This window comes from Rhea americana, unplaced genomic scaffold, assembly GCF_003343005.1.
Source record: "Rhea americana isolate MKP2758 unplaced genomic scaffold, rheAme1 scaffold_84, whole genome shotgun sequence".
Classification (NCBI taxonomy): domain Eukaryota; kingdom Metazoa; phylum Chordata; class Aves; order Rheiformes; family Rheidae; genus Rhea; species Rhea americana.
In genome coordinates, this window is record NW_028187023.1 from 2,628,674 (window position 1) to 2,654,183 (window position 25,510).

The 25,510-nt window shown below is 43.5% G+C and overlaps 1 protein-coding gene across 4 annotated transcripts in view; it reads left to right on the forward strand.

Moving 5' to 3' along the window:
* Positions 1 to 1,064: 1,064 nt before the first annotated feature.
* The window catches only part of EXD2 (exonuclease 3'-5' domain containing 2), a 71,563-nt gene continuing 47,117 nt past the window's right edge, over positions 1,065 to 25,510 (forward strand). Inside the window, exons 1-12 of one of the 4 annotated variants that reach the window (XR_014898051.1) lie at positions 1,290 to 1,837; positions 2,748 to 3,004; positions 4,088 to 4,214; positions 5,075 to 5,400; positions 7,642 to 7,748; positions 7,947 to 8,082; positions 8,785 to 9,141; positions 10,331 to 10,943; positions 13,249 to 13,420; positions 14,044 to 14,152; positions 15,101 to 15,311; positions 17,356 to 17,555. Coding sequence is in view for 2 of the 4 variants with exons in the window: in XM_085323345.1 (XP_085179471.1) it covers positions 1,499 to 1,837; positions 2,748 to 3,004; positions 4,088 to 4,214; positions 5,075 to 5,400; positions 7,642 to 7,748; positions 7,947 to 8,082; positions 8,785 to 9,141; positions 10,331 to 10,547 (1,866 nt within the window). In the remaining 2 variants the exon portion in view is untranslated. The other 3 variants (XM_085323345.1, XM_085323346.1, XR_014898052.1) reach the window with 3 other exon arrangements.

Genomic DNA, 25,510 nt, shown 5'->3' on the forward strand with positions numbered 1-25,510 from the left:
TCCTAGGGGATGGGAAGAGAGGCCACGGCCCAGCTRGGAGGGTAAGGGAGATACAGCCCTTCCTTGTAGAAGCGAGTGGACCAGAAGCAAGGTGTGTGCGTTGGTACAGTGTGTGAGATGTCACTGCTCTGCAGCCCCCAATGTAACTATAAATTCAGATAAAGCAAAGCAAGATCCAAGGTCTTTGGAAAAGACTTGCTATACAAAAGCCTCTGTTAAAAGCATTTGTGTGTTCAAAATGCAGACACAAGTCAAAGAAAATCAAATACGACCTCACCATCCTGGGCTTGGACCAGGTCGTTAGAACAAGCTGGCGTTTAAGCTTTTGGGGCCTGATCATCTTATTTCTGATAACGAAATGGCCTTTTTCGCTCAGAGAAGCATTCTCCTAAAACTCTGTTCCTGGTTTCCGTGTTTGCTGTAAACTGGTCCCTTGCTTCATTCCTGTGTAAAAGCAACGTCATTATTCCCCTGCTGGTAGAAAAAAAATAGTGGCTCTATACAGATTTTTCTCCAGTGACGTCGCTCAGCTGCTTTGTTGCACCCCTTGGACATGTCTGCTAAATACCGAGTTTCTGCTGTAAAATAGATGTTCCCATCATCAGTGACGATTACATCACAAGTAGAAAAAGAAAAAAGGGGGGGGGCAGTATTTCCTGTGGTTTCAGTATCTCCAGTAGACAAATGCAACTTATTTGGGATTCCAACAGCACAAAAAATGGGAAATTCAGACTGTGAATTGCAGAGAAATTTGACGGAAGTGGGTGATCGGATCCCTCTSAGTCCCGATGAAATCTGGACTGGAAACGTGTTTACTCTTTGAAGTCCTAAGGACTTGACCGTCATCACGATAACCCTTGTGGCAGGGCGCTGCCCTGTGCAAGCTGGCGCGGAGGCGGCGGCGGGGCCGCGCCGCCTCAGCCCCGGCCCGCGCGCCGTACAACATGGCGGCGCCCGCGCCCGCCCGCCGCCATGGCCGCCATGGCAGAGAGGAAGCGTCCGGCAGTATAAGCGTCCCGGTGTGCGCGGCGACCATCCCTCGGGGGCTTCCTGCTGCCGCTCGCAGCCGTTCCGCGGAGGCGCAGCTGCCGGGTGGGCGCCGCGGCCGGGGCCAGCAGAGGAGGGGTCGGTGGCGCCGGCCGGGCCGTGGCGGCGGCGGGGAGCCGGTCAGGGCGGCGGCGGGCCGCGGCGCGCCCGGGCCGAGGGCCGGGCGGCGTGGGCAGCCCGGCAGCGTGGCGCGGGGGAGGCTGCGCGGGCGCGCACAGGCCGCGCCGGGGGTCGGGGCGGGGCGGAGCGGCCGCGCCGCGGGCCCGTGCGCGTCCCTCGGGGCTGCGCGCTGTGCCGGGGCCGGCGCTCCGTAGCAGCAGGCCCGTGCGGTGCGCCGGGCACGTTTCGTTGGGCTGCGTTTAACACCCGCCTCTCTCCTTTCTCGTTGCAGGCCATGATACAGCCCTACGGTGCCGTTTGGAGTGGGTGAAGCCAGGGGGGGTGCGTGAAAATGCCCAGGCGGGCGGCGGTGACCATCACCGTGGCGACCCTGCTGGGTGTTGCCGTGGGGGGCCTGGTGGCGTGGAGAGCCGCTCGGCGTCGCAGGGGGACGGCATGCGGTAGCGGTCAGCGAGGAGAAGGCGCGAGAAACTCGGGAGAGGAGAAGCTGGTTGAGGTGGAGGATAAGGAGGCGCTCGCCTTCTTCGCGTCTCCCACCTTCTCCTGGGTAGAGAGGATCCTTGGTGCCGACGTAGTGATAGTTTCAGAGCAGGAGCAGTGGGATCGTGTTGAACCATTGCTGAAGAAAGAGCTGGAGAAGTGGCCAGTGCTGGGGATTGATTGTGAGTGGGTGAGTGATCAAGAAACACCTCTGCTTTAGGCTGCAAAAGGGGAAGGGAATAGACTGGGCTTTTAGCTGCATTCGTCTAGGGAGGAGTGCTCCCTTTCCTTGAGTGCAGGACCAGCTGTTGACACTGCCTGTTGTCTTTCACAAAACCAGTGAAGTAGCTACTGATTTTGATTGTTATTCCATTTACGTCTGCTCACTATATCTTTTTAATTCTCTGGTTGTATTCATTTGCTGAACTTCTAGGATGAATCAGATATGCTAAACGTGCAGTGATAGCCATTTGGCTGTATGCCATTGTATGTTTTGTATAATATCTCTTTCAAGGTGATTTAATAAAAGTTGTTTGAGTTTAGACTATTTTTAATCTACCTCTGTATTTWAGAAATATATCTATTTTTAGACAATAACCACAGAAGATAGTGCTGATATGTAGATAGAAAATACTGGTCCTACCAGAAAGCAATGTTCCTCTTCCCCTTCTTCCTTTGCCTATATGAACTTTCAAAACAGACTTTGAACCATTTATAAAGCTTGCCTTTGCCAAGAGTTTGGCTGGAAATTTATTCACCTTGCATTCACATATTTGCCATAAAAAGTTATATAGGGGACTGCTTTGTGCTAATGTGGATTAAAAAGCATATCTTCTACCAGCTGAACAGGTAAGGGAAAAGAAGAGTGAAGAGGGGGAAATTTCTCTAGTAGAAGCATGGTAAGAAGTAGCTGTGGGGCAGTAGTATTGTGAAACAGACCATAAATTTTTAGTAAAAAGTTTGAGTCATCTAACAACATTTGGCTATATGGTCTGGTAATTTTTTCCTGTCTTTTGTGGCCTCTTTTATTGCAGTTTGTTCCAGCCTTGGTGCTACTAATAATACTGTAACTTGAACTCTGATTTTTGTTTTTGTTTCAGGTATCTGTGGAAGGAAAAGCAAATCCTGTGTCCCTGCTACAGATGGCTTCTTCCAGCGGTCTTTGCATTCTTGTTCGGTTGCCCAGGCTTGTTGCCGGTGGACAGCCTATCCCAAAGACTCTCTTGGACATCATGGCAGATAGTACTGTTTTGAAAGTTGGGGTAGGATGCTGGGAAGATGCTTGCAAGTTACTTCAGGATTACGGCTTTCCGGTCAAAGGGAGTGTGGATCTACGAAATTTAGCCATGAGACAGCAGTGAGTTTCTAGTGGCAGTGGCCGTGCCTTATTTGAAATGAAAGTATTTAAGACATAGTTTGTGTATGCTGAACAATGCCATGCAGGTAGGAATGCTCAGGATGTGCATTCCTGAGACAGGCAGTGACAGCAGTAGCTAAAGAACACGTCATGCTTCTCGTTTTTGTTCTTAGTAGAAATTAAGTCTTCATGCTTGTTAACTGTGCCCGTAAGTCTCCTCATGTATTGCCCATATAGACTCTTCTGGGTACCATGCTTCAGCCTGCTAGAAGCCAGCTACGGTGACACACTGCAGTCAGAGTGATCACTATGTAATCAGATATAACTTAYTGAAAGTAATGATTGACAGTACCACATGAATAGAACTGTTGGATTACAGGATTCCTTGAAAATTTACAAAAATAGAACAGTTCTAACTTTCTTTTCTAATACCAAAGTTTCTATTAAAATGTTACAGTTGCAATATTATTTTTCTCATCTTTCATTCATATTAAAATAACATGTTTTACTTGGGAGTATTCTTCGCATATATAATACATGTACTGGGGTGTGCTATTAGTGAGCTGGAGCACGGAGCTGCTGGCCTGGTGGTGCCTCTTTAGCACCAAGTGTGGGTTTCTTTTCCGTTGGTGCTTGCTGGGCATTTGAGCAGGCAGGATTGCTGAGAGTCGTTCCTACATCTCTCATTCCTCAGAAAGTGTCCCCAGTCCTGTCTCTTTGATTAAGTGGCTATGAATCCATGGAGCTCATGGTCCATTGCTCTTGTAGACCTCTTTATTTAAGAAGCRGATAGTTTAGAGCCAAACACTTCAACCTTAAGCATTGCCAGCTCCCATACTTGCATGCTTTGCATATTGCAGACATTAGATCATTACTAAATCTAGAAAGGAAGTTTTTGTGGAGATGAGGGAGAGGGCCTGTAAAGCTGTCAGGCAGCTGTACGCTATTTGAGTGGGAGTTACGCATCATATGCAGCAGCTCACGTCCTGACAGGATCAGGATGTACAAATCTTTCTGAAGAAAAGAATTTACATGCGTGTTTAGTTTTGTCTTTAATGTGTTTGTTTCACTTTCTTTGTTAAGGAAGGATCTGCTTCACAACTGCCTTAGCCTTAAGTCTTTAGCTGAAAAAGTCCTGAACTACCCACTTGACAAGTCTTCTCACGTGCGTTGCAGCAACTGGGAGGCAGAAGAACTGACACAAGATCAGGTGTGTCTTCTGTTTCAACTTAGTGTTTTGGGAGGAAGAACAACCTTGTCATTAAAGGAGATGCATTGTAATAGACCTGAGGCTTCTCCCAGTTCTGCCTCAAAGCCTGGTGCATGTGACTGATATAAAGTTAATTTCAGTTTGTAGTGGCAGTGGCTGTTTCCCTCTCTTTCTGTGAAGGTGTTTTTTTTGTCATCGTCTTTGGATTCTTGAGCCTTCTTTCCCTTTAATCCAGGCAGACAGATAAAATCCTTTGGAGCACCCTTGAAGTGCTTGTGCTCCAAACACCACCTTTTTATTGTTTTATTTCTTCCAATCTATATCAGTGCAGTAAAAGAGAAAGACCTCTCCCTGCAAACTTTTTTCACAGTCTTTAGACYGTCTTTGTTCCCCTAATTGCTCATTATTTTTTAACAACCGTGCTGCAGATGTCTACAAAATTAGTGACCAGTAGAGGGAGTGACAGGATAAATGATCACACTGAAGATTAGTAGAAGGTCTTTCTTTACAGCTTGGGAGGGCTCAGTGGGGTTGATGGGTGTTCGAGGCCTGGCTGACCTGAGAAGTTTCCAGTGGGTGCCCTTGAATCCTGCTGAGCATTTCAGGCCTGATTTACCCGGAAAATTTTCTATGCCTTGATGTGTTCAAGTGAATGCTTGTGAGTATTTCAAATCTGACTGACTCTAAAAATACATGATTTGTGGTGACATGAAAGTGGAATTCAACTGCAAGAGTTTTTGTGAACTTTGGAATGCAATAAAACCAGCTTTTGGTTTTATTCTRTCTAGTGTTAAAGACTGATAATGTTTGGGAGTATTTGTTCTCTGCCAGTATCACAATATCTTTACTTCTTTCTCCAGGTCCTCTATGCTGCTAAGGATGCCCAGGTCTCAGTGGCTCTGTTCCTCCATTTATTGGGACTTGCCTTCCTGCCTGCTACATCTGAAGGTGAAAAATCTGTTGCTGCTTGGGAAGAAGCACTGCATAGGTGCCAGGGCTTGGTGGATATCCCATTTAGAGGAAGAAGGAGCGGCAGCGCAGGAGAAGAGAAGAGTGGAGAGGCAGGCTCCCCACAGAAAATGAAGAATCGGAAATCTACCGCGAACAGCCAGCCTTCTGGCAGTCAGCAAGCGAGGGATCCTCGGAGGCAGAAGCGAAAGCCTCTAGGTGTAGGATATTCTGCAAGGTAAGTCTGTGAGTCTCATAGTCTACTCGTTAAACAAGGCAGATAATGTGAGCCAGGAAAAGGAAACACAGGACCCAACAGTCATGAGAGTGAGAACCTATTTTGTTTTTCCTGTTTACCTCAAGATAATGGTAACAGTGGCAGCAGYGCTCAGGTCTATACTAGGTCATGAATAGGTTGAGGGGGTGTCTCCAGCTTTTGCCCTTTCTTCTCACATGGAGACATCAGCTGGAGAACAGAGGTCCGGCAGGAGATATTTGAATGTTAGGGTGGCTTTTACAGTCCAGATAGCTATGCCCTGTCTCTTYCAGGGAGAAGGTGGCAAACTGGGCAGAACTTGTCCTGTGAGYAGGTTCTGCCTTGCAGGCTGCTATTTATACCACGTTGCTCCAGATCACTGTGGTCACAGATATGTCAAAGTACTGAGATGACCTGAAAGAGGGTCTGAGAGAGATGATGTGAGGTGGCAGAGGGCACAGGAAGCACCAGTCTGCTGTGACATCAAAGCATAGCACTTCTCTGTTGACTAGGGACAAAYGGGAGAGGTCAGTACTACCTTGGCTTCACCAGGGCAGAAGTCGATCTCTGACTAGTGGGCTGTTCTGTGGGGCAAATCCTAAATTCTTACRGCATTTTCCTATTGAGACTTAAGTTGCTATTGTTTTTAAATTAAAACAACTTGGAGAGRTCTCTTTAAGCCCACTGCAGTGGAAGACATGGAGATCTGATATCTTTGCTTTTATATTTGATACAGTCTAACATAATTTAATCACATAGATGTAGGAAGTCTAATTGGCTGTAATTGTCATTGTTTGGAAAGAAAAATTGACATTTCAATATTTGTTTTCTCCTGTTCAAGATTGTTGGTTTGGCAGTGGAGAGGAGACATTTTAATGGAGTCAATAATGTTGATTCATTAGCAGTCATTAACAATGTTATGTTGTAGGCAATAAGATCCTGTCGTATTTTTTTACTGGGAGACAGTGTCATACAAAACAAAGACTGTACCTCATGGGAGGAGTAAAATCTTGAACAAAAGTGCATTCCATGCTAAATTGAGATCTTGCTATGTTTGTTTGTTTTTTTTTAACCAAGCTTGATTTCATGAGTGATCTCTAAAGCTAGTTTAGACTCACGGTTTCATGCAGTATTTGTAGCAGTCTGAAAATGATTTCAAAAGTTCTTTTCTGCTCTTCTTCTGTAGGCATGCCTAGTTTGAATGTTTATTTAGAGTCAGGAACTACTCAAATTGTGATGATGTTTGAGCTGAACTGCTGATACTCAGTAGAAGCAGGCCTCCAGTATCTTTATTGGGTTTCTTTGTTCCCCTGTCCCCATGGATATYTGAAGAAATCCTCTTTGACAGATTATTTTGCCTGTAAGCCAGCCTTTTTAGCTGGTAGGACTCTGCTGATGGAATGCTTATTCATGTGATCCTGCTGGAGAGAAAAAAGAAAAGAAGCTTTTCCACAGCATGTATCGCTGGTCAATTCATTCCAGGTGCTCCACCAGCCCAGCCTCCTTCACTATTCAGTTTTGTTTGGCAAAGTAAAGAAATGGATTTTTTTTGAGAACAGAATCCTTTCTTAAAATGCCACATATCCCAGAGAATACACAAACAGAATTTTTCTCTGCTGACTGAGGTKAGGTGCCTGTATTTTACATACACTAGGAGTGGAGCTATGTCTCTGCAGCTCTGCTTTGTTGTTTCCGTGCTGTCCTGTGTTTGGGTTCTCAGTGTGCTAAGAGGCTTTTTGTATCATTTCTCTTGGATTGATGAAAACATTGCTATTCAAACTCAGTTTTAGAAAATGCTTCTTAATAAGACATTAATATATGAGCTTAGCGTAGCTGATCTTGAAACTACCTTGTCCATAGGCTAACATACACTTTTAGCTTATCTTTGTTCCTAACTAGCTTTTTTTTTTCCTCTAATGATTTTTTTAAAATTTCTGTTATCATTGCTAGCTTCTTTTGAAAAATAGGGTTCAGAGTTGCCAATTCTATGGGCAATAGAATTACAGAGATACCTCACAGCCAAATGTGATGTAGCTTTTTTTGAATGTTCTGCTTCCCTTAGCAGCAGCCTGTACGTTACATTGCTGAATAACGTATATATTTAGAGGCATCCTGTGATTCAGAGGAGACTGGGTGAATTGCAGTGTAGAATACATGGCTGTAGAGAGCTTTGTTTTTTTGGCATGCGGTTTTATTTGCTGCAGTGTTGTCCCTGTTGCACAGAAAATCTCCGCTGTATGACAACTGTTTCCTGCATGCACCAGATGGACAGCCTCTCTGCACCTGTGATCGCAAGAAGGCTCAGTGGTATCTGGACAAGGGGATTGGAGGTGAGTGTACCATTCTTCCTGTTGGTATTGAAAGAGCTATTTTGCCATGTTTCTTAGATAACTGGACATGGACTTCTGGTATCTCTTCTTTTGGAAATGTTTTGGGGAATTTATCAGGAAATCTCCTTCCTTTTAGCATTCATATTCTAGCTTTCAAATGCATTTTTTTTGAATATTTATTTCACTTTATCCTTTCAGAGTTGGTTAGCACAGACCCATTTGTTGTGAAGCTGCAGTTTGAGCCTTCAGGACGTCCCGAGTCTCAAGTTGATTATTATCTGACTGTCAAGGAGAACCTGTGTGTTGTGTGTGGCAAGCGAGAGTCCTACATCCGGTGAGTTGTTTAGTGGGGTAAGAGAAAATGCATCTTGTAGATCAAGACTGAAGTCTGCATCTCATTCAGCATCCAGAAATGCTGTTAGGGGCCTGAAATGKCATACTTATTTAAGTTCTGGATGGGCTGTCACTATTTGAATGCCATGTGATCGAACATACCTGGGTAAGTTTGACACTGAGCAGGCCAGCATTGCCTCTTCTTAAAGAGGATGGTGGAATCAGTCCGTGGAGAACAAAGTGTATGAAATATGTATGTGTTGCAGTTTGAATTATAGGGAACAGCGGTATGCAGACATACACTGCTCTGATGAGATYCTCTTCTGAGGATAACTACTATTCTTCTGGCACTTACTCCTTACAATTTTGAAAGGCTTAGGTGAGCCTAGCATCTGTGAGGACAGAAAGAATGAGATTTTTRTTTTTGCTGCTGCTGCTGTTTAGCTGAGAGGTATGTTTCTTATAGCATATTGTTTTATATTTCTACAGTATGAATCACTTATTTTTTTAATTGAAAGTAATGAATTTCAAATAAATAGAAGCAGAACATTTTGGTGCACTCAGAGCCCTGATCCTGGTGATTTTTATGTTCCTCATAGTAGGTTCCTCAAGAGTAGTTGTCTCTTTGTGTGCCTGGAGGAGGAACTGAGGGGGGCAGCAGCTCCAACCAAAGCTAATGCAATGGCTCATTTGTCTTCTCCAGGAAGAACATTGTTCCTCACGAATACCGGAGACACTTTCCCATCCAGATGAAGGACCACAACTCCCATGATGTGCTCTTGCTCTGCACATCATGCCATGCCATCTCCAATTACTATGACAACCATCTCAAGCAGCAGCTAGCTGAGGAGTTCAGTGCCCCCATTGGCTCCGAGGAAGGGGTGCGTCTGCTGGAGGATCCCCTGCGCAGGCAGGTGCGCTCAGGGGCCCGAGCCTTGCTGAATGCAGACAGCCTACCTGACCCCCGAAGGGCAGAACTTCTGCAAGGCATTAAGGACTACTTTAACACAGAGGCAGTGACCCCAGAGATGCTCCAAGAAGCAGCTGGTCTGGAAACCAGGTATAACAACCTAGCTGGTAGATGTAACATTTTAGTCATTTATTTCAGGCATGTAAGTTCTACAGAAGGATGTCTACACAAGAATCCTTTGGTAAATATTAATGCARCAAGAAAAATAAATCCAGCAGCATTTGCAGAGTGAGGATCACACATGCTGACTTTTCTTCYCTAAGCTTTTTAATTAAAGTAAAACAAAATCTGTTCCTAGTCTCCTTGTGATATCAGTGACCTTCCCTAAACTAATGATGTTGGGCTAAGATGTGTCTGAGTTTGTGACTAGTAGGAGWTGATTGACACAGTGAAAATGAATCTCTGAAAAGATACTTCATCCCTCGTATTAGCGTGCAGAGCCTGAATTTACAGTACTCTGATGCATTTAACTAGAAGGCAAGGAGAGAAGCAAAGCAGTTGCTTGTGCTGTATCCGAAGACTGTAAGCAAATAAGCAGATCATAGATTTCCTACTTTGCTTTTGTTTGCTCCTGCCCTGTGGACCATGAAATGCAGCTGTTRTTTTCCGTCTTCCCACTTTTCCCCTTTCTCTACGACAATCTCTTCCTCTTCTTGCTCCCCCACCTTGCCCCCATCACTATTCTGTACGTTTTTTTTGAAAGGCAGATCAGGGAGGCAGACTGAAAGACAATCACACACCAAGTGCACCAGAAGTCTTCTCTCTTCCTCTTTCCTAAAGCCACACCAAAAATTTTATCTTAACTAGTATCAGGTTTTGCTGTTTTCATGAAGACAGCATTTTCTCCTTGTTATGCTCGCTGCTGTTTGTTGCATACTAGTTATATCATGTTATATCTCTGTACCTATTCAGACAGGCAGTTCGGTGGCAGGATYAGAGCTCTGGAAAACCTAAGGTTCTTGCTGTGAGAAACTTGCAGTCTGTCTCCTGAGAAGCTTGCAGTGTGCCTTGAGAGTTTTCTTTAGTATTACTGTAAAAGGATAAAACTTTCTCATTTTGAGGAATCCACCTTTCCAGTGCATTTGTGTTACAGAAAGCAGCCTGACATTGAAACAAAGCATAAAACTCTCCCTCTCAGGTCCCCTTCTAGTTAGCTCACTGTGCAGCTGTAATTAAGCAAGTCCTGCCACCTGAAGTAAGTTCAGTATCTTGTTCCTTCCAGATAGGTCTAGGGTCTGACTGTGGGCTTGTGTACTAAACTCTGCTTGTGTTCTGGCAGGATTTGCAATGAGAACTTTATGCCACATGGGCTGAAGGTGGTGCAGTGTTTTGCTAAAGGAGGCCTGCGCTCCCTCATGCAGTTGGAAAGACGCTGGCGGCAGCATTTCTTGGACAGCATGCAGCCCAAATATCTCCCAGAGCAGTGGTCAGTGGACCATAATCACGGGAAGCTGATTCGGAAGTATGGGGAGGATCTTCAGATTGAGCTGTCATGAGACCAGTTTCCTGGAGAGACTCTAGATGATGTCTAATGGACACATGTAACAGAAGGTGGAAGGACTATTTTTATTTCTGTTTCTCCACTAACATCTGGTCCTGGGTTTGTGCAGTGGCTCCACCAGGTTTAGCATTTATAGAGTTAAATCCTTTGAATTGAATTTTATAAATTGATTTGGATTTTTAATCCTAGACTGGACGTGTGACTTGCTGCAACTTTTCTGTGTGGATGGGGTCAACAGGAGCCTGTATTCAGACAGACACACCTCTGCCACTGACTATTTCAGTGCAAGGGTGTAATACTAAGGTGACTTTTCTTCTCAAAGTGACTGTGGAGAGTTGCTTTCTACCCTCCTGTGATGTCAGATGGCTCCAGACCATCTCCTTTTAACACAGTACGTGAACCTTTCTAGGTTTTCCAAGGATCCCTTGGCTGTACCAGGAGAGTCTCCTGAGGTCTCCTGATTAAATCTCCTTTCTTTGTTTTTGGTACAGTTGTATTTATATGAGTTCTTGGAAAAGAATTCTTGCTGGAAAGAGAGATTCCTTGTTTGGAAGTGGCAAAGAACCTTTTTTTTTTTTTTTTTTTCCCCAGATTCTGATAAGTATCAGCATTATGGATAGGCTGCTGAGTTTTCCTGATAGAGGCTGCCTGATAAGAAGTGACATTGTTTGATTCTGGCAGTGTAGCAGCACCCATATCAAGTCTCTTTTAAACTTGTTTCAGCATCACACGATTTCTAAAAATGTTACTTCCCAATTCTACTTGTTTATGGTGAATAGTTTGTGGCAGGTACCTTTTCACATCAGAGTGAAATAGGGTCAGATGTCTTAAAAAGGTTGAGAGGAAATAAAATTTTACTTGAAGACCAGCATCTTTTAAGARGACAGAGCACATGTGGCAGGAAGCTGGGATTCTAGTGCTCTGTTCCTGATACTGACTAGTTTGGTGGTAAGCAGGTCATACTTTTTCCATGCCTGTTTCCCAGYCTCTAAAGTGGGACTAATAATACTTACCTACCTCACAAGGGTGTTGTGAGGACTAATTAATTCGTGTTTTTGTAAAATACTTTGAGAATATAGGCTAGTATGTGCTAATTATTACTGTTTTCTAAATGTGCTCCTGCCTCATGTCTCTTAAATATTTATGCTTTTTGCCTGGTGCTAGACTTCAGCTAAATATAACTTTTTAAAAATAAATAGCCTTTTCTGTGAAACTAATTTTGATGACATTAATTGTATTAGATGACTGTTTCCCCTGAATGATGAAGCTATACTTGAGCTGTAAAGGTTTTTTAAAGACGTTTCAGTAAAGTCTTTATCCTTCTTCTATCCTACTGGCATGGACAGTGCAATTGGTATGTATTTTGTAATAACACTTGGCCAGAATCCTGGTCTTCCCATGATTGTGGCTTAAACTCTTCACTGTCTGATAATTCAAGAAGTTGCACAGGCCAGGGGCTGAGAACTTGTTTGTAGCAGAGCCTGTTTGAGGTAAGTAGGAGCCATGGGGATACAGATCACCATCCCAGAGGGAGGAGCTGCAGTAGCAGCCAGCATACAAGAAATCAAAGATTCATCATAAATGCAACTTGCTACAGAGCTGCAAATGAAACTATTTGCATTATAAGGCCATTTTTTTTGCCTTCTCTGTACTAACAACAGGTTTTAATGAAAACTGATCTAGCTAAATGTGTCTGTGTGTTTACTCATGCAGCTGATTGTAATCTCAGCAAGAACCTCCTGTCTACAGCAGCAGCTTGGATACAAGTATTTCTATCCAAAGTGTTTTTAGGATATATTCAGATAGTGCTATCTCCTGTCTTTGCYATCAGATCAAGGCGGTGAGAGCTCTTTGTGCAGCTCAGACTCCATTCTAACAATAAAGAGTAYGAATTGTCCATCTTGTTTTTTTTGTTCCACTTTGTTTTTCTTCCTTTTGCTCTGATGCTTGAACTCCTGATAAAGCTGTTGTGGTTTAATGTAACCTACAGGCTGACCACTGAGCTGTTGTTTTCTGTTTGTTGAAACAAGAAAACGATGTTGAGACAAGAATCTAACTGCAATTCCTCTGAATATAAGGAGTCAATGGTATGATCGAAGAACTTTTATTTTTTTTTTTCAAATCACCTGTGCAGAAATAGGAGTTTTCAAGGAATATATCCTTCATAAATATTTTCTTAGCCAAGATTCTGTGTTACTCTTTGTCAATTATCTTTAACTTGCATCATTTTTATACAGCCTCACTCCTCTTTCAGGTTGACTATGTGTTGTTGTAGAATAGATATTTAATTGTTTTTTTAATTTTCTGTCTTTTAATAGAACATGCTTGTTTTTACTGTTCAATAGGTTGTGCATATGAATAACAAGAACATTTGCTGTKCTAATCTGGTAGAGAGTAGCAGTTCTACTGTGAGAGTCAGCATAAACTGGTTATTCACATTATTGTCAGAATATACTAGTATCGTTCCTCCCATTAGAGTTAATTGAACACAGGCATATACAGAGGTCTGCGGAGGAAAAAAGCTGGTCTATAGATTAAACTTGTGYGTATGTCTTTGTCCCTAATTGTTACAATGAGTGAAAAATCTGCTCTTTTAACAGATTTACCACTGTTTCTCTTTTCTGCATGCCTGCTTTTCTCTTCTTTCTTTTTCTCTGATCCTCTTCTTGTGATTCCCTCATTTTTTTTTTTCACAGTAACCTTTGGACTTCACCTTCTGAACTTCTTCCTGTGCCTCCCCTTGTCTGTCTGGCAGTGATCAGCCATGGAAGAACCCTTCCTGACCATAATGCTGTACTTCCAAGCAATGCTGTAGCAAGTCTGTTCAGGAATATTGAATCGTAGTACTGAGGGTGGCTGTGGATTCAGGTACTATCCTTCACCTGATTATGCTGGCCAGTCATGATGGCCATACACCTACCTCTTCTTAAGTAAAGGCCTAGATTCTGCGTGGCTTGAGTATTTTATCTAGGTTGCCCCAGGTATGTTGCCTATATAATGAGACCTACCTACATTAAACAGGGTACATCCATTCTTCCTCTGCAGGGAGGGAATTGCCATGCCTCTGTGTGAGTTGGCTTTGACAACATGGGATTTTTCTTGCAGTCACTTGTCATTTTATTGTTTGTAAGTTTGCCCAAGAAGCGCTGCCAGAGATGGAGAAGAGAATTTTGCCCTTTTATATGGCACTTGATGCTACTTGCCTCAAACTAAGCCTTACAGGTTATTGGGGAGCATGCTCCCTCTGCTGGGATCTCCAAACCTGTCTCGGCTTACGAATTCCCTGTAGAACTTGCCTCCACTATTTCCATTCCCTGAAGAACTGTTGTGAAACCAATGTTTCAGTGCCTATCAGATTCCCTCTGGTCTATATGAGGCCTGATGGAAGCTTGAAAGGCAGATTTTATTCTGATAAAGCAAAGGGTAAATTGTAAAATTCAATTAAAATACTAAGATATGTTGTCAGCTATTTTTTTCCTCCCTGCTCATAGGTAGGATCTCCACGAGACTGCGTGGCTGCCTGTCCGAAGCAGAATCAGGCTGCTGTGCTCCAGAGTCTAGGCCCCTGCAGCCGTTTCAACCATGTTTGAAGCTGAGCAGGTACCATGCAAGTTGCCACTGTACAAAATGCTGCTGTCAATGTAGAATTGGTTGTAGGGGGTGACAAATGACAATGCCAAAATGATGTCAAAATGTTCTTGCTCCAGGATCTCTTTCATCAATTTTAGGTGCAAATTTCCTAGGTTCAAGCATGAGCTGTACCTGGCTCAATTAAACCTGCAGGGGACTGTGCTGTGAGGAAAGAGGGTGATGAGGGAGAGGACGGTCAGCCTGCGGTCCTTCTTCCCTCGTCTTCGCCACTAGGAGTGTGGAGATGCAGTCGCCCAAGAAGGGGGTAATTTGAAGTTACTCTGTCATTGTTCTCTGTTGTGGTAAAATTCATTATTTGTAATGCTGCTGGGAAATCTTGAGGTAACTTTCCTGCTGCTCTAGCTGTTGTGGCTTGCTCTGCGGTTTTCTAGGAATATGATCAGGTTCATGTTTCCAGARCTGGAGCTGGAGTACAGACTGTGGTATGCTGGCTTGCCTTCCCACACGGCATAGAAACTGATTTGTCTTTCCAAACATTACAGTTTGCCTTTTTTTGTGGTGGTAACCATGCAGTAACACACATTACTGCATGGTGCAGGAAGTACCAAGTGTGCAGCATTTTCAGTAGTCTGGCAGCTGGAGATGCAGTTAAGTGCTGCATTTCTGAACAGATCGCACTTGACAGGTTAATTATGCTGCCGACAGACTTGGCATTTGGAGTGCCTTGATTTCCTTCCTTTGACAATCTTTAAAGGTCCCAGCTGTCACATCTGTGACTGACAGAACTGAAGATGATGCATCCCTGTGAGCTTCTTGCAGTTTCCCATGTTTGGTAGTCATTAATGCCAGCGATGGGTAACCTGTTGCATTTCTGTTGCTTTGACTCCCTAGGGAACTTCACACTGTCAATAACTCTTTCTTTCTTTCTTTTTTTCCTCCCCCCCCCCACCCCTACAGAAAAAGAAAAAAGCTTCTACCCTTCAGAAGGGTTGTTACCCTTACTGTCCTGGTCCCATGCCTAAATGCCTTTGAGGAACTGGGACRGACAGACACAGATGCTGTCGCTCACTGTCGCTCGCTGTCTCAGGGAGAATGAAGACACCAGTGGCCCTCACCAGTGTGCCATTTTCTATAATGATTTAGATGTACCTCTTGTCTGGTCTCATAGGTCAGTTCCCATCACTGCTCCTTGATCTGCTCTTCCCTTCAGACCTCCAGGCACCAAACAGCAAACCCCCCTGTGGGAAAACAACAGCCAGGATAAATATGACATTATTCTGGAGCTGATCAAGATGAACAAGCCTGAGAAAACGCCACAGTAGTCCAGATCTATTCCTTATTGCTTTCCTCATTCCTATGATCTGATAAAACTCTCATCCCCTTGATGCCCTCTAGTTCTTTGGGGATCAGGGCCTTTTAAAAACCCTGGCTTCCATTTATGTATTGTGTTAGTGACATAAGGGCTCTTTGCCACCCTCAGGGGTATGCTGTTCTGCAGAAGGGGGAAGGCAGTTTGAACTAAGTGCAGAGACGACATACAGCTTCCTCTCTGAGTTCTTAAGGGATCCACTGCATGCCCTCTTGTATTAGCCCAGCACCAAAGCACAGGTAGAGAGAGTAATGCAGGGGAGCAAACATGGTCAAGTTTTTAGTAAGGAAAAAAAAMCCCCAAAAGACAAATAAAAATGCATGGAACACAATTCCTTGTGTGTTCAAAATGGGCTCCCCTTGCACTGTGAATTCCACCATGAACAGAAGCAGCTGTGGCAAGGATTTGCTGCACCAAGGTTAGCGCTGCACCCTCAGATCCTGCTTAACTGTCACTGTACTTGTTTCTTCTCTGAATTAGTCAGTGTTTCTTCCTGGGGTTTCAGTGATGCTGGCTGATGGAAAGCAGAGCAAAAATGYCGTACTGTTTTTCTTTGCAAGCTCTTGGATAAGTAGAGCTTCTGAGATGGAGGAGAAAGCACTGTACTAAGGCTTTTACTGTAAAGTAGAGATGTCATCTCTAGATAACAAGAAACCATCTCCTTGCACAAGAAAAACTCTAGCTTCAGCTATAGAGGATATAAAATATGGCTTCTATCTTTTTTACTTAAAGAATGGAAAGGTTGTTCAGTGGTTAAGAAGCAAAAGAGATAAGGCATTTATATTTCTCAGTGGAAATGTGATGTATCTGGGAACAAGATGCAGCTGTCAGAAATGCAAGCTTAACGGAAGAAGTACGCAGCCAAGCCCCCTCTGCAGAAAACTGTTTCTCTAAGAAGCTGTTTGTCATTGTAGTATGCTCTGTAGGGATCTGACATGTAACTCTTTCCCATTTATTAACAGGATTCCTTTCCAATTGAAAGTCCTTTGAAAAATGCCAAACAGTGCTTTGCATTACCTGAGCTCTGTTAATTGCTTTTCCCTTTTGTTTTCTGTGCGCTGACTCTCAARACATTTAGCCGTATACAAGAGCAGAGGGACTTTGCTGGTGGCAAGTTGTGAAAACATGAGTAGGACATTCTCCTTCAACTGTACTGTAAATAAAAATTCTTATCCCTTCTTTTCTAGCAATGGCTACGGAGAGCCCAAATTTTAGCTGTAAGTTTATGTGCATAGTGTTGTCAGATTTTTGCTATTTGGATAATGTTTTACACTTTTCCTCTCTAGTCTTCCTGTGATAAATGGGTAACAACAATACTACAATACTACTTTTTTATATATATATGTATATACATATATATATATATATACACACAATAAAGGGAGTCTGTCCAAGCAGTGGTAGCCATAGGTGATGACCGCTAGATGGTGCTGAGTATCAGACCCTCAAAAATACCCCGGTATCTTCTTCCCCCTCACCCCGCTCTGTAAATAGGAATTAAGATTTTTCATGCCCCTGGGCTTTGACCCTGTTAACAGCATACACCCTAATTGTGCTCCACTGCTTCTGAGGTTTCCACTTTGTAGTGAAATACTAAAGGCTGCTTCCTACCAGCAGTGTGGCAGCTTTGGACAAAGAGGGCAGAAGGTGGGGTGAGTACAGATGGGTGTAAGAGCTTTCATCTCCCATTATGCTCTTAAAAAGTAGATTGTCTTTATTTCACTTGGGTGGAATGATCACCAATTGAAAATAGACTTATCCCTACCCAGCTCCTTTTGATTGGAGGTATTTTACTGCTAGCTGTAGCTAGTCTGTGGGTTTATGGAAAGAATTAATTTCACAGGATGGTGTACAGCAGTGGACAAGGAACAAGATTTAAGTTTCCAAAGCCGACAGGCTTGCGCTTGGATAAAAAGCTCAACCGTCTCTAAATCTACCTTGCCATAACCTTGGAGGGAAAGCAGCTGAGGGAAGCCTTAAAGAGTCCTTATCCTTCTGATGATGTCTTCTCCCTGGGAACTGCTGGTCTGGAAGGTGAGTATTGTGCTCTCAGGGGACACTAACTGGGAAATGTGGCTCTTGAGGAAAGCCTGAAAGAACCCTATTTGTCCAGTTTAGCAGAAACAAAGGCCTGAGGGACAAGGAGATAAATATGTAAAATTGTGGCAAAGAGTAGGGGGATTGTCATGGTCAGTTTTCTAGCCTACTGTAGCTAGGATGGGAAATGATGGACTTAAATGTCAACAAAGGAGGTTTGGGCTAGTCATGAGGAAAAGCTTCCTTAAGGTACTTATTGCTTCTTGATACAGGCCTCACTGCTCCCTTACAAGGGTGTTGACCGGCTCCCTGGCTGCAAACCATCAGTACTGCCCTCTTACAGACTTGGTGGTAATTGAAGCTAAAATGTGTTAACTAACTCTGTAGGTCGGCATTTTGCTGTCACGCTCACTACTTGCCCTTCAGTCACTCACTGCCAAGACTGGCACGCAGCTCTTCTCGTGAGCTGCTTTAATAAATATGTGCCTGTTCTGGATTTTTATAGCTCTTAAAAATGTGGCCGTGAGTRGTATCCTCTATCAGAGAGAGGTTTTATTTCACTGCTGTGCAGCTGGCTATTGCTACCACTGAGGAGGTGACCTTGGCACATGTTCTCTCTTCTTACCTCTTCTCAGTATATTTTAGCACTGTGCTTTGCTTTCCCAGCCAAGTGCTTCCAAAAGACACACGGGCCAARTGATTTYTTTTTCTTTTTTACAGATGAAACTTCTAGCTTTCCAAAAATTCCTTCTTCCTAGAGAAGAAATACAAAAACAAACCCCTAGACATGAACAAACTTTCTCTTGCTAAATAAAGACTCATTTTTAAATCTCAGAGCTTAAACTGGGAGAGGGGATGGAGTCAGTAACCTCTCCAGCCCTGTTTTTCTATAAATGCCTGTATCATCTTTTTTTTGTTTGTTTGTTTTTTGTTTTTTGGTTTGGTTTAGTTTTATTTTTCTAGGAAGATAAATAAACTGCTGGGGAACAAATTGAGCTGGAATCAAGATGTGAAATACATGCCAGTAAAACCAGCATTATTTTCTCACTTTTATCCTTATGGGACTATATCTGCATCACAAGCAAAGAGGAAGGGGGAAGCCTAGGAAACACCGTCAACTCTGAGTTAAAAGGCATTAAAGGGGACCTACTGAACAAAGTACCCCACATGTAATCTGACGGGGCAAGAACGTGAATGTAGGAGTTGATGTGCTGGACAGAAGCCAAAGCTTAGTTAATTCAGGATAATTTCTCTGACCATAGAGATGCGTAGTGTGAGCTTGGTTCTCTTGAGACAGTTTGTTTTTCACACTTCATATTTTCAGAGTTGCCTGTGAAATTCAATGATGTTTTTATGATAGTTTGAGGAGAGTTAGGCAGACTTTTTCTAGCAAGTCTCTTATCACCAAGAAATGTGATAGCCAAACCCTTGGTGAAYTTGAGATGAACAGTTGTCGGCAAAAAAGGTGTGCCTGTAACTTCAATAATCCCATTTTGGTGTTTTCTAAGGCAAACCTACTATTTTTAAATCAGAAGCCTGCTATTCCTCTCCAGAGTGCAGGAGTGTGGGATACTTACCTGCAGTGTGCGTGGGTCCTATGTTCAGCACCTTGTCTGAAGCAATAGCAGGGGATGGAAAGGGTTTCCCACTGCTCAGGAGYGACCCAGGCCCTGAGCTCACTGAGGAGTTTTAGAACCGCTCCTTTTCCTACCTTGTCTGGAGACAGAATCTTTTGTACCAAATAAAATAAATAAATAAAAACATTCATTTCAATGTGACCCAAGATGAGAATGGTTTCAGTTCAACTTTCATTTCCAAAAAAAGCAAACTTTTCATAGCTTTGTCTGTGTACTTATCAATGGCCATATCTATTTCTATTTTCCAAGCCYCTAGAGATAGGAAGGGTGCAAGAAGCAGCAGGGCAATGTGGCTAGTGGGGAGCCTCAGAGATGGAGGAGTGAGGGGTCACTGGCCAGTGGCAGTGAGGAAAGTTTTGTCCAGCTGYTGCACGCTGTGGCCTTACAGACACAGCCAGAGCCTCCTCTGGGAGTTGTCATTAGGGCATGTTCAGCAGCAATGCGTAATTACCTTGCTGGAGAGGAGCTGGATACCAGGAAGGATTTAATATCACCCTGCCCTCTCTAAATACTATGTAATATGTAGACTGTTAATGAGTTGGCYATTTCAAAAATGGAAGCTAAAATGACTGTATGTGTTTCTACCAACATGAATTCCTGAACTGCATTTAGAGTTTAAAGAGAGGGAAAAAGACCGTGATAGATAAAACCCTGGATAAAATAGTGCTATCCTCACTCTTTATTTTGCGTAGCCAAAAGACAAGACTACTCTGCAGAAAGATTGTAAGTCAGTTAACAGAGCATTTTTTCTAAGGAAAAAAATGAAAGTTTTCGTATAGGTTGATCTTTGAAATACTCTACTCTCTAGCTGGCTCTTCTTTCCATTTTACAAATGGAGAATACAAGGAGTAATGGTAAAAGTAGTAAGGGCATCTGTGGAACAAAGTATAGGTTTTTAGACAGATTTGGTGGTAAGCTAGACAGTCTATTCAGAACCGCACATCTTAACTCCCAAGACTTTARTGCTCTGGATGTGTTGGTTTGATAATGCAAAGAAAAAAAAAAGCTTCTCTAGTCTCCTTCCTACATTTTACACTAGACTRTGGGCATAGTGACATTAACAGATGTTGGGAATATGGATGCTGGGGAATGGCATTAGAGATGCACAGTCTTAACTGTTCTCGATTACAAGGTATGGTAAAGGAATAGAAGATGCTCCCTACATATATATATATACTAGCTCTGCTGCCCTGTCRACATGACGTGAAGGGGACCAAGAAGGAATTCAGGTTGCTGTGCTTTTTGTGATCCTTTCTGCCTCTACTGAAACCACGCCTGCCTATCAACATCTACGCTACACATGTACAACTGTAAGGTGACTTGATCGTCTGTTTTGGGAGATGGACAGTAGTTGCAAGGAGACAGATGAGCAGCTATCATCTGTTCAGGCTTGAGGGACACCAAGACTTCAGCAGTGAAAGGCTTAAATGTGAATGGTCCTCATTAGTTATACTTACTAATGCCCACTGTGATGCATAAAGTGACTCATTCTCTAAGCTACTACACACTGTCTGAAGAGGAACCTCTGAATGCATCTTTGTCTTTCATGCTAGCTGGAACCTTAGAGCTTGCTTACATGCTGTGAGTTGTTATTTTGATTGAGGGTGATCTGTTTGTTTAACCAAAAGGRTTTGATGCTATTAATGGAGGTGCAAATGTCTGCTGTGTGGTTATAGTTTATTCCCCTGGCAATGTAGTGCTAGAAATGCCTTAATTCTATCTCCATCCTGGGGRAGTGGTACTGGTTTAATGCTATCAGTGTATTAAAGCAGTATTGCTTTTGTATGAACAAACTCCTCTGTCTTTTAACAATGAAAACATGTAGCAAGTAAATGATAGGGTTTTTTTTAGCAAAACTTCTGACAATAGAAAATAAAGGGTGTTAGATCTGTGTCCCAGCCTCAGGCTGCTAGTTAAGTCTGACWGTAATGCAGTTATAAACTGGTGGTGGACTGGGCTTCTCGTATAACACAGCAAACTTGTGCAAAAGAGCCTGCAGAAGGATCTGGCACTTTGCCTCAGGGATAAAGGACTACAAGAGCATTTCTGGGGAACTGAGTTCCTTGGTTTCTGCCTTTCTTTCCTGACCCTCATGATTTCTCCCTTGGCTGCTGCTCCCTGTTGCTTTTCACATCAAGGGGTACCAAACCACATACAGTGAACATAAACATGTCACTGCTTCTTCAGATGGCTCTTGTGAAGAATTCTGTTACTGACGGGTGTTCCAAGGCTCAAACTCCCTCTTTCTTAAACCACAAATTCCATGAAAAGGCTGCTTGTGCCCTAGTAGCTAAACTTCAGCTGTACTTCAGCAGGTGGGGTCGTGGTAGGCCATTGCATTTGAAGTATAGTCCAACTGGGAACAATATAATAGTGATAGAAAAAAAGGTTCCCAAATACAGCAAAATAGTTCTATGAGGAAAAAATACAATAAATAAATAAATAAATAAAATTTGAACATCTGAATGAGAACAAACTGCTGAACATTATTTTTAGAACTATAGCCAAACACTCTTCAGAGAAGGGACCAAAGTGCTTTCCTCTCCAGGAGTGTCTGTCCTGCTTCTTCATTTTCTGACTTCTGTGGTGTCCATAAACTGTCTTCCGAATCTTACTTGAAACTGTGAGCTCCTGACTTCAATAAATCCACAAGAAAGCATGGCACATAGACTGAAGTCAAGAAATGACAAAATCATTGGAGGTGCAAAATCAGAAGTATATGGAAACCCTTCTAAATCTAGATGCCCTGGCTATAGCCATTTCTTGACTTCTGCTCAGTTTAGGAGGAAAAAATGGGCAGCTTCATTTTAGTCCATGTAAGGCAGTGCCAGGCCACTGGTTCCAGTGTTTTATTATTATAAAAAATGCATCTGAGCCAAAAATGAGCTTGCAGGCTTGTTATTTATATTGCAGTGGCCTAACTATGAATGGAAATTTGGGTGAGCCTCAGTTTATGATGAATCGTTATTGACCTAATGGTCTGATGCCATAGCAAATCATTTTTTTTCTGCAGATTTAAAACAAATTCAAATTTAGAAGGATATGATGTTAACACAGAGCCAACTCAGGCCTTTCTCCCTCAGCTAGAGGATGATGAATCTCCGTGGACTCTGTAGTGGCTCTGCTACAATTAAATATTTCTTTTGACAGTGGTATGCTCTGCCTCAGAATATTTGTGTTATCTTAATTGCTTTCATACACTGCAGAACATTCTTCCTCATTATTTGCACTGTATGAGGCAGCTCTGCACCCCAGATAAGAGCCAGMTCTTCCATCATTCTGAATTCTCTCCTATTGTACCCCAGATTTGCTAACCCTCCRTTGAGTCCTGCCCTATCTCCTGTATGAGTAATCCACCTCTGTTCTCTCTCTTCCCCCTTACTATACACCCGAAGTTCACTCACTGCGGTAATTGTGCTCTTTTCCAGCAGTTCTGGTTACTAGTCCCGAAGTGAGCAGGGCAGTGCTGAGTATGCTGATATGAAGAGTGGTGCTTTGCTTCTCGTTGTGATGCCTCAGCCTGAGGAATTCCTGGCATTCCTCTYGTGCTCAAAATTGCTCTTCTTGCTAGTGGTCTCTCACTGCAGCTTCCACTGAGCTTCCAGGAGGCTGGAGTTTATTTTCTAGATCTGGTGGACATTTTTCATTGTGATTCTCGTTTGTCATTCCCAGCCTTACTGACTCAGACCTTTCATTTTCTACTTCCTCACATCATAAATGACTTTCAAACTTTCGTTACTTAGTGATAGGACTGGTTTTCTGCTAGCTAGCAGAAAACTGTTCTCTTCCTTTGCTGTTGATTGCGCTCTTGCACTGCTGCTGCTTAGCTTTTCTAGCTCTTTTCTAGATCCAGGTACAAGAACCTGAAGTATAGAAGAAAACAAAAGGAGGGAGATGGGAAAAACTGGAGCATTTACTTCTCTCTGCCCATTAAGGATTGGAGTTTTTACTTTCCTGAGTGTGGTAACTTTCCCCCAGCTTGTTCTGCAAGCCTCTGTCCTTTTCCRTCTGTTCCTTTTTAACTCGGTTTGTCTTCTCTTGTTATGTTTCATTTTCTTGTTCTTTGCTCTCCTGTGTCTGCTGCACACATGACATGCTGAAGTAATCCTTTGTGTTTCTGATAGCATTTCATATTTACTTTGTAGGGAGTAGGAGGATGCACAACATGTATTTGTCCCGTAGCCATTGTATCATTTAGCATTTCATCACTGTGTGGGCTAGTCACGGTTCTGCTAAGGCCACCTCCAKTTTCAGGCAAATTCTAATGATTTAAGGGCAATAGTAAGATCATCGCCACACAAACTGATTTCAGTAATGGGGCAACCTTTAAGCTGGTTTAGTGTGATGCTCTCAGATCAATTTAAGACATAGCTCAAAGYGAGAGGCTTGAACTCAATTAATCCTTTAAGCTAGGGTAAAAATGGCATTCATCCCAGATAGAGAGGAACTGAGTCAAGCCTATAGAAGCTGTTTTGGGGGGCTGGAGGGTCACAGTGGGAGCCATACTGGATGGCCTTTGAGGATGATTTAAATGGCTGGTGTAAGGCCTTGAAGATGGTACTCTGGCAAGGACAATAATGTCCCGCTCTAGAGAGCGAGCGTTTGGCGTGYGGCTTTGCTGGGACTTGTGACTACGTTTAATTCGTTATTTTAAATGTGTGACCAGCAGAGCTGAAGGGAAGAAGGCACCAGTAACAGCCACACTGGAGAAGGTCACTGGCAGTGTAAGGGAGCATCCTGCAGCAGTTACAAGCTTGCCCATGTAGTCAGTCGAGCTCTGGTTTTCCACTTGGTTTGGATGCTTGCAACTGTGTTTCCTCAGAGAAGGCCAGCTAAAACTAGCACAGTTCCCAGTGTACCATTCTGGGTCCATCTCCTGCAGTGCTACTGGAACAGAAAAAAGAGATTTTGGGATGCTTCTGACAGAGGATCTGGCTAGGTCCTGAAAAGGGATCCTGGCACAGGTCAGGTTGAGAACTGCTGCCCATTTTCTTCCAAGMAAACTTTTGTCCAGGCTGAGCAGTATGAACAGTGGTACTCGGGAGGACCAGTACGTGCTTTGTTACCTGGTGCCCTTGGCAGAAACAGCCCTCTGCCTCCCAGCTCTGCATGGCTTCTAACCTGCCTTTCACTGGAGGCAAGGGTCCCACCTGGAACTGCTGCTGGTGGCTGGGGAGTCCTGACGCTGTGTGCAAAGCCCTTGGGGTGTTATTTCAGCAGCATGCAGTGTTATTTCAGCAGCATGCAGTTTTGAATAGGGGAAAATCCATTGCCCTTTCTCTTCCTCCCTGCTTCCTTCCCGCTGGCAAATGAGCAATTTTCACCACTGTATCAAATACAATATACCAGGACTTCGTTAGCTAAATAACAATATCTGGGGGCCATGATTAGCAGCTGGGCCCTTGTGTCGTGCCAGCGTGGGCTGCACAGTGGGCTCTCCAGCAGCCCTGCCTGGCTCCCTGGATCTCGGGAAGAGACCTGAGCTCACAGGGACTTCTCCCAACAGAGGGGAATGGGGCAGTGATGGGAGCCCCACAAGCTGCTGTGAGGGCCTTCCTGGGTTAATAAAATAGCTTGAATCTCTGCATAGCTGACAGCATCTCAGCCAGACACCTTTTAGGTTTTTTAATGTATTTTTAAAGAGAAGGTTTGCCTATTCAAGGGTAGATCTCAGCAGGAGAGAGCAAGGAGACTGAGGCTGGGAGGGGATAAGGCCTTATATTTTAAGCTTGCTCTTGCATGCTGTATTGCAGTAACGGATAGCCCTTCTCCAATTTGTCATTGCGAAGGCACTTGTCATGACTTTAGACCTATAAAGAGCCATGCTGGATAGAGTTCACAATAAACTAGCACGTGGGATGTGACGACTGGCTAAAATAATAGGGATGGGTCCAGTTATGGATGAAATGTAACATAACTATGCTTCTCCTTTTCAGTAAATTAATGCACTCCCAAACTGGACTGACTCACAGGTGCTGAGACCTCAGGTTTAAGCATCTCTCCACATCCCAGGTTAACTCAGTTCTGGGCTCAAAGTTTGTAGAAATGAACAGACTGCAGCATGCTTAGCAGARTCACAGCAACCTCTGCCCTGCAGTCCTGCATATGGAGAGAAGTTTTGACTTTGAAACCTYGATCCTACCTTCATGTTTGACTCTTGCCTCTGTACTGGGCAAAAGCAGAATCTCATATCCAAATCCACACAGTGCTCTAAGAAAGTTATGTCTGGCAGGCCTAGCATTAGAGTATTTCCACAGTTCTTCCACAAGAAAAAGAATTGCTAGCAAAGGAGGGGAGTGCAGCCAGCCTTCTGATTTACTGATA